We start from the raw sequence: 9469 nt of genomic DNA, 5'->3' as shown, positions 1-9469 counted from the left end.
TGACACTGTTGGCGAGTCATTCAAAACTGAAAGCACACTGTACCAGCATGGCTACCACAGCATCCTGCAGTGACCTGCCATCCCATCTGGTCTGTGTTTAGTTGGACCATCATTTATTTTTCAACAGGACAATGACCCCAAACACACCTCCAGGCTGTGTAAGGGCTCTGTGACCCAGAAGGAGAGTGATGGAGTGCCTACCAGATGGCCTGGCCTCCACAGTCACCTGACCCAATCCCATTGGAGATGTTTTGGGATGAGACGGAGCACAGAGTGAAGGCAAAAGGGCCAACAAGTGCTCAGCATTTCCGGGAAATCCTTCAAGAGTGTTGGAAAAGCAATTCAGGTGACAACCTTATGAAGCTCATGAAGAGAATGCCAACAGTGGCCAAAGTAGTAATCAAATCAAAGGGTGGCTACTTTGAAGAATCTAAAATCTAAAACATGTTTTGAGGTATATCTCACAATTTGTTTACTACATAATTCCATATATGTTCATTCATAGTTTTGGTGCCTTTAGTGAGAATCTACAATGCAAATAAAGAAAAAACATTACATTAGAAGGTGTGTCCAATCTTTTGACTGGTAGTGTATATATCTAGGGGAAAATCTGAATATGTGCATAGCCCTCTAAATACCTTTGTTTTTCTTTAATTCTAGTGGTAGGCAGACGTACAACAAAGGCTAGAGAGCCAAACTGATGCACACAGCATCACAAGACCTCCAAGAAAACCACAGAAGGCATAGCATAAATTATAACAATGCCAGAGCAGCTTGGCTACATCTGACGAGATGCTGTCAAACAGCATCATTATATTCTCTTGGCCACTTGTTTTGCAAAGCCAATAAATAAAAGAACCCAGCTTTTAAAGAGGAAGTAACCATTGATACAGTGACCAGAGGCTCTAACACCAATACCCTATGAAGGTGCTGGGAATAGAGAAGAAGCACTGTCACAATGCCAGTTGCACCCACTGTCTTTAAGATGGGTTAGAGAGACAGCCACATGAAGAGCCACAGAGACCCAGACTTCCCTTGTCCGATTGGCAGTCATCAACAGGGTTGTCTGCCTTACCAGTCCTGGGCTGGTGTGGAGGGAGCAAGTGGGCTTAAAGAAAAGCTGCTCATGCTTTTTCAGGGCAAGAGAGGCTGGGCATGAATCACCTTTAGTGTGATGTTACCAGCTTATCACTGCGCAAAATAAATTTTCTCATGGATGCATTTCCAATGTTTACCATATATTAGGAGAAAAAGTTTATTTATTGTATGTACAGTTAATGTATGAAACACTGAGTAAAAGAAGGTAGATTATACATTTAATGTGAATGTTTGATTTGTGAACTAATGAATATAAATATACACTGCCCTGTGATGGATTGGGAGCTCTGGTTGACGCTGTAGATAAGCGGTTAGGAAAATGGGTGCCTGAATAGATGGGTGCTGTACATTATAATAAAGACTTGAATACATATAATGCTTTCTGAGACAGAAAAGAAAATGAAATTTAAAGTTGTTTCCTAGCTCCTTCTTGGTAGAAAGTAAGTTGTCAGCAACTTATGTGCATGACCATTTTTCATTCAAACTGAACATGTCTAGTCCATAGCCTTCTTTAATTATTTTAAAACTACTTATACTAAGCAACTCTAAAAATGCTTAGCCATTAGAAGAAAATAAAAATTTGATCATCATTAATGAAACTTTGAAATATCTGGCTTTTCCATCAGAGCAGATGAAATACCTATTTTGCATTAAATTGAATCATTTGGCTTCCAGAAGGGCTCACCCTGAGTCCATTCTCTTACTTTATTGTGAAGTTATGATATATAGCCTGACAACATAGCGAGTACTGAGGATGAGTTTATGGTAATTTAATATGGAAGCTGTGAGGCCCATTCAGTGTCCTGTTCTTAGCCATGGAAACTACTGGCTGCCTGCATAGGTATAGGGAGCTCATATAATGGACATGATTATCCTCACTATGGACAATGGTAAACTACCAAAGCATCTATCTGTCTATCTATCTATCTATCTATCTCTCTCTCTCTACTGATGTATAATTAGTAAAATTAAGTAAAATTGTGTTGTACATTTAAATCTGACTTTAGATACATTTTAGTATGTGCTTTTATAGTGTGTACTAAACTGTACTAAGAAATGAAAAATGTGCCTCAAGGATGACAAGTGCAGAATATTGTGCTACACTCTGCTCCCAACTTCACTGATGCCCTGCACCTCCCCCACTGCAGCAGGTATGGGGGAGGTGCAGGGCAGTATTTTCAGCACTTTGGCCGTTCTGAAGGCAAAAGAGAATCCAAACCAGGACTAGCAAGGTGTGCCTAATACAGTGGCCGTTTACAGTGTGTGTGTAAACAACCAAAACACACACACATATATATATCTATATCTATTTTATATATATATAAAATAGATATGGTAATGGATCTTAGTTCTTTTCGACTACTGATATGCATTAAGCCAATTTAGACTGTAAAGCTAAATGTTACTTTAGATTCATTTTATTATGTTGTTTCATTATGTGTTTAAACTGTAGTAAAAACAATGTCAGGCTTCCTTTATTTTATATAATGTTCAATGTAAATCAGGTTTAAGAGTGAGAGCTGAGAAGTAGAGAATACTTTGGCTCTCTGCAATTCCTCTTTAAGATATCATGACCCATCAGTGACCCGCCCCTCCCCCCGCGCACCTGCACTGCACGCTCTCAAACTTTTGCAGGGCATTGCTTGCATCTCAACCATTCAGTCCACGGACGGAGAAGCTGCATAATTAAACTGGAGATCGCAAGATTTAAAACAAAGCTTTCCGCAGGTAAGATTTTACATTTTGTCTTCATGAAAACTGTGCAATTTTTTTTTATGAAATGAAACAAAAAAAGGTATCTTACGTCAGGTTTTATTTTTATTTTTTTAACTTGTACAATGCATAAAGTCCGTCTCAGTTAATAGCAGCTTGCTAGCAAACAAACTGACAATTATACATCTTCAAAATAAAAAGAAAAGAAATTCAGCAGCATGGGATATTTTTTGGCAAATTTGATGTTTTTTGGGGTGCTTAATCCAAAACTGATCTCCTTTCCCCTTAATCACGGACATTTATTTAAGGAGGAGTTTACATTTCAAAAAAGCACAACAGCTTTGAAAAATGTCAGTAGCTGTGTCCAAATTCATGGGCTGCATCCTCCTTAGGCCCGGCCTTCACGGTCTTCGTGGGTCGCGTCCTCAGGAGGTCGGGTAGGTAGGAAGTAAACGGCTGTGAAATTGGACAGTCTAGCATCACCGCTGTCTCGGTGGAGTTTAATAAACTCGGCCGTCTGCTCCTTGCTATCTAAAATATAACAGGACACTGGAGTAAATTCTTGACCGTCTCACACTTCTGTTTAATCCGTTTTCTGTTTGACGTTTATTCAGCTGTGTGAAAACAAAGGGGGGGGGAGTCCGCTGTTCTCGCCGGCTGTAATAATCCTCAACCTCGCTGTCTGTTATGGAGCTGTCGGGTCACAGACGCCTCCGAAAACGTCGGAGCGCGTTTGGAAATATATGATATCTTGATAAATCGAGCAGATATTTGAAGTTTACACAGCTACATTCTCGCTTGAAAATAACTCAAAAGTTTATTTTGTGACCCAGAAAGAGTAATATTTAAAAGTTTTTAGCCCCGCTCGTCCGCCATTGCCGCGTTTGAGTTTTGTACGAAATGCACTCTGGGATATTTAGCTGTACCAAGTCCACACAAGTCACTACTGATGCATGTTCGATAAAACAGGCGGAGCGAGAACGCGTCCGGGATTTTTTTGCGTTCTCGGCTTGATGCGTACTTTGAATGTCTGTTTCAATGACTGAGCTGCGTCTGTCCGTCCAGTATATTTTACTAGTGTAGCTGCACATCAGCATGACCCAGATGAGCAGGTGCTCTGTTTAGTCTCGTTTGTCTTATTCCTCACGTTTGTTGTAGGTGTTTTTCACTGTCAAACATAACTGGACAGAAGGCCTGGCATTCTGCTGCTAAAGTGGGCTTTAGAAAGTGTTTTTTGTGGAACATCAAGGCTGCCATGTAGTATTCATTTGGCTATTTAAAGCAAATAATGTAAATGCTTATACATAATGTAAGCCTTTGTATGGTGTGTTATAACTTTGCCTTCAAACAATCAAAAGTGTGTTCATGTGTTGTCTCTTTGGTCACTATGTTTTAGCATTATAATATGACACACCTTGGAGGAAATGATAACATGCTGTCCTAATAGTGTTTTATGTACAGAGAGTTATTAATAAAAGTATGTTGAAAAAAGGAAAATGATGTAACTCTAACAGTGTGCCAATCAGAGGGCATATAAGCTATCCTATATAAAACACTTAAAAAAAAACCCTAATACTACTATATTTAAAATGGGTGAAACATTGTGATGCTCTGTGGGGTTTTTTTTTAATTTAATTTAATTTTTTATAAATGTTATTCTTTTTATGTTACTTTAAATTGGTAGAGTTGCAGGTCACAGTTTGTACATCAGGTTCACCTGCATGAGAGCTCACTGTTAAGCAACCCCGTAGCCTTATTGAGGTGAGCTTCAGTAAATAAATCAAAAGGAAAAAGAAGGTGGAAATAGTGGAAAGCACAGTGCAGTCCAGTTATATGTTAGAGATGGGTAATGGGCTGCTTTTCCTGCTTGCTGAAGACTAAGAAAAATGTTGGTGCATTTGTGCTGTATCACCTCTAAGCCGTTATTACTTAAATGTAACTGAGAAGTAACTTTGGATTTTGTCTTTGGTATTAGGTCGAGGAAGCCATGGCAGCAAGCCAAACACAGGTATGTGCCTTTTTTGATCAAATATTTTAACATGTAATTATTACTGAATCATATGCAGGAATGTTAAAGTCAAACAGCGTCTTTTTTATCTTTTTTCTTTTTTTAAACATGACTATGTCACCATAGTAACTGATGACGAACACATCATCTGGTTGGAAGCAGGTTAGATTCAGAGTTTCTGTTTAAAATAGACTGGAAGCCCCCGTTTTCACTGATTCTTTTATTTACAGCATATTTTAAGTGTAATTTAGATTCTCTGCTGTGGGAATACGTTTTAGATGCGCCACCTTTTAAGCGTCACCTTTCTAAACTCGAGCACTGCAGTTAACAGGTGGATTCTTCTGTCTCAGTACAGCTAGCAAACAATGACAAAGCACTTTGAGACTAAAAGTGAAATTTGACAGTCTTTACTTGGTTTTTAACATAAACTCATTGCTGCAGCCAGGGTTACAAAGTGATCCCTCTTAGACTTCCTTTTATTTTTAGTTATTCTTTCTGTCCCTAGTTAGCTAACATAAACTAATGTAGGGTAGAACTGTTATCAGTATCCATCCAACCAACCAACCCAGTGACCTCATAGTCTGAACTCAGCCAAGATGGAAATACACATGCTGTAAACACTTGTTTTTTTGTTTTTTTTTTAATGAGCTTCACTGACAGTGTTCAATCGGAGGTTTCTTTTCTTTTTTTTCTTTTTTTCTTTTTTTTTTTAAAGAGTAGGCCTCCATAGTGTCATCTAGCCTTAATGTATGTAGTGTTTCAGGTCAGCTTTAACCTTGAGCATTGGATATGTATCCAGAAATGTTATGTCTTTTCAAATACATTTCTAGATGTTATTTCTATATCAAACAGTATTTGAGTGTATCTTCATAGCAGCTTTTCTTATACAATAAGTTTGTGGAATGAAAACAAAGCCATCTTTGTTATATGCCACTAGTTTGACTTAAAAAAAAAAGTTTCCTTGCAATAAAGGCTGTCAGCATACGGTAGTAACCCGTCTCATTTTAGTTCATTATTCTTTTACAGCCTCATATCTATAAAAGAAGGGATGCTGTGTAGAATGTAAATCAAAACGGAATTCAATGTTTTTCAAATCTCATGAACCCACATTTTGTTAACAGTAAGACATGTAAAACATTTCAATTGCTTAAACTGAGAAATTGTTCCATTTTAAGAAAATTATAGGATCATTTTGAATGTGATGGTAGTACCATGTCTCAGAAAAGTTAAGACTGGGCCTTGTTTCCCACTGTGAATTTTCTCTTTTCTTTTTACAACATTGTAAACATCGGGGATCTGAGGAGACCAGTTGCTGGACTGTAAGGAGAGCAATGTTGTCACATTCTTGTCTGATGTAAGATTTTACCTGCTCAACAGTCCTGGGCCGCCTTTGTCGCATTTTTCGTTTCATGATGCTCCAAATGTTATGAGTAGGTGAACGGTTTTGACTGCAGGCTGGTCATTTCAGCACTCAGAGTATTGGACTATGAAACATTGCCATTATAATACATGCACTATACAATTTACAATTGTTTCGCTGAAATATCCAAGGCCTTCCCTGAAAAAGATGTTTAGATGGGAGCATATGTTGCTCTATAACCTGTATTTTTTTTCGGCACTAACGATGCGTTTCCACATTTGCATGCTGCTAGCGCCATAGGCACTAATGCACCCCCATACACTAAGATGTGGGCTTTGAAAAACATTGCGTTCTATTTTAACTTGCATTTTACACAGCGTCTCAACTTTTGGAAGATAGTTTTACAGCTTTATTACATAACTCTATCCTTATAATTGACTTCTTCTCATGATGATTATCTTTACCTATTCAGGAGGAAAGTGATTGCTCTGAGCTGGATTTCTCCATTTGTTCAGGCTCTGAATACGTGCCAAGTCACATTTCAGACTTAAGTGATGAGGACACCCACAGTCTACAAAGTAAGACACTAAAGATCACTGACGTTTCAAGCAATAGCGACAGTGATAATGAAGAACTGAGAAACATGACTCTTAAAAAGACACCCAGAACATATGGGAAAAGAAAAAGAAATGATCACAAGGGAGAAAAAAAGGCTAAACGGAAATCAGAGGTGACTGTAAAAACATGCACAAAAAGAGAGGACAACAAACGAGTATGGAACAAAAAACATTGTCTTTACTGTTATCCTCGGGGAAATGAGGAGGAGGAGAAAGGAGGAGGCAGTGAGATGGATGAAGGTCAGATTTTCCAGAGTCATTCAATAGAAAAAAAAATCAGTGAATTAGGATGATATGGCACATTAAATTTTTTTTTTTTTTTTTTAAAGACGGAAGTTCTCAGTACTTCGCAGATGTAGATGGTGAGTTTAAGCATTTGTCTGAAATGTAGTGACACTGTTGTGTATTCTAATTAAATTCTATTCAAGTGAAATCTGCATTGTACAATAACAGCTACCATTTTTTGTCTGTTTCTGTTTTAGAAGAGACCAAGAAAGTAACACTCGCCATGAGGAAAAGGGGAAAAACCAAAGTGGCCAAAGCAAAGGGTGAGATGTTTTCAGCTTTAAATGTATTTGATATTTTCTGTTTGCAGTATATGAATCAGGTTGTAGACAATATTGTTATGATGAATGATTTTAGCAGGAATAACTAGTTAGCATCTTATTTTAAAAGGCTAGATGCAACAAGTACTTTTGAAAACAAAATGTATAAAGGTAAATTGGCTGCTGTTTCACTCTGTAAGTATATTAGTCAAAACTGATCTCATGTTTCTGTAAACTCAAAATACTTAATTTAAAAGTGCTTACTACATATCTTGGGTACAAAATGTTGAGTAAATTGTTGAACTTACCGTTTGGTTTGGCATTTTCTGTAAATATACACAAGCAGAACCCCATTTAAAAACAAACAACTTTACAACATGTATGTAACATAGTTTAACACTCCATGTTGTCTTTTGTGTTATTTGTAGAGATCCCCCGTGCGAAGGTCAAGAGGCCATGGAGTGAAGCAGAGAAGACGGCAGTGCAAAGATGGCTGGGAAAATTTGTCGCGGAGCAGAAAATTCCAAAAAAAGAACACTGCATGAAATGCTTAGAAGCGGAAAAAGACTTAGTTAATCGCTCATGGAAAGATGTTAAAAACTTTGTGTACAACACGATTGTCACTCTGAATCGAAGGTCTGCTTGTAAAAAACTTTTTTAAGTTAGTTTAAGTTCTAGGTTTTTGCCCAGGATGTTTTTGGTTCATTTATAAAGTTGTTCACCTTCTTAATGGCTTAATGGTTAGTCAGCTTGAGTGATTTTTCTTTTTGGCAAAAGTCAAAACAAACTGATCAAAGTTATTGATCACTATTTTACTTGTAAGTCATTAGACTTAATAGTTGTCTTAGTTGTTATAATAATTTTTATTCCTCTGGAAGGATTGTGAAATAAACTGAATTTGCTCTTCTTGCAGCATTGTGGGTATTTCCTTGGTAATTATTAATAAAATCTAAAGCGGTATTTGAAATGTAATACTACCTTTTTGTTATGTAGGGTTGTCTTGATAGATTATCAGAACTTTTTAGGTATTGTATTTATGTATAAAGTTCAGACTGTTTAACTTTCACATTATTTGGTTGCACTAAAATGGAAAATGGCAGAGAGTAAATGCAACCAGAAAAAACACATAGACGGAAACAAACACAAAAGCACCCCCTGGTGGAAAATGACCCAAATAGCACCCTATGGCAATGTCCTCACTCAGATAGCAAAATGAGTTTTTTTTCTACTTGAGTGTTTTAAGATTTTGAGGTGATTTTTGATTTTGGGATTTTTCCCATTGTTCAAAAATGGCAAAGATTTGTCTGCAAGTGTAGCAGAAATGGTGGTCCTCACTTTGATAGTGCCTTTACCTGGTCCTCAGTCGGGATGCAAGACAGGAATGTGTGTGTGTGTGTGTGTGTGTGTGTGTGTGTGTGTGTGTGTGTACGTGTGTGTGCGTGTGTTTGTGTGTGTACGTGTGTGTGCGTGTGTGTGCGTGTGTGTGCGTGTGTGTGCGTGTGTGTGCGTGTGTGTGCGTGTGTGTGTGTGTGTGTGTGCGTGTGCGTGCGTGTGTGTGTGTGTGCGTGTGTTTGTGTGTGTACGTGTGTGTGCGTGTGTCTGTGTGTGTTTGTGTGTGTGTACGTGTGTGTGTGCGTACGTGTGTGTGCGCGTGTGTGTGTGTGTGTGTGTGTACGTGTGTATCACCAAATTTAAGCATCTTAAAGTCTTTAACCAGAAACATCTCTCTCTGTCTCAGATAGCATCAACATTTTGCTCTGTGACCGTCTCCATTGAAATAATTCCAAACATTCAAACCATTTCATTCATTCATTCATTTATTTGTTCATTTCAGGCACAACAACAATACATATATTAAATATAAAGTGAACAAAACAAAAAACAAAAATTACCTGAAAAGGAGTGGGACGAAGAAAACTTATTAAATCCCACCCCTATACTCACTCATCAACAAAAAACAATAAGCTTCCCACAGCTACGCCCATTGTTGCAACCAAACAAACCATCAACAGCCCCGGGCACATGCAAGCATCTCAATGGCAGCTCGCAACAACAAATAGAACCTTCATAACAGAATACAGAATATATATTAATTATAAATTGCGTTACCACAGGTAACAGGCAATAA

The 9469-nt window shown here is 37.9% G+C and overlaps 1 protein-coding gene across 2 annotated transcripts; it reads left to right on the top strand.

Annotated features, from left to right (window-relative positions):
• The first annotated feature begins 2682 nt into the window (after positions 1-2682).
• LOC148101174 (uncharacterized) lies at positions 2683-8025 on the top strand. 2 transcript variants are annotated; one of them, XM_087845582.1, is made up of 6 exons: positions 2683-2826; positions 4787-4819; positions 6652-7036; positions 7126-7158; positions 7279-7344; positions 7770-8025. In XM_087845582.1, exons 2-6 carry the CDS (start codon positions 4799-4801, stop codon positions 8000-8002), a joined length of 738 nt encoding a protein of 245 aa, XP_087701708.1. In that variant the 5' UTR covers positions 2683-2826; positions 4787-4798; the 3' UTR covers positions 8003-8025. The 2 variants fall into 2 exon arrangements, with proteins under 2 accessions (XP_087701708.1, XP_087701707.1); XM_087845581.1 differs by lacking the exons at positions 2683-2826; positions 4787-4819 and adding an exon at positions 4950-4981.
• Positions 8026-9469: the final 1444 nt, after the last annotated feature.

Source organism: Neolamprologus brichardi, chromosome 9 (genome assembly GCF_056152115.1).
Source record: "Neolamprologus brichardi isolate AB-2024 chromosome 9, ASM5615211v1, whole genome shotgun sequence".
Classification (NCBI taxonomy): Eukaryota; Metazoa; Chordata; class Actinopteri; order Cichliformes; family Cichlidae; genus Neolamprologus; species Neolamprologus brichardi.
Note: the sequence above shows the minus strand (reverse complement) of the source record. Positions and strands in the feature narration are given on the sequence as shown.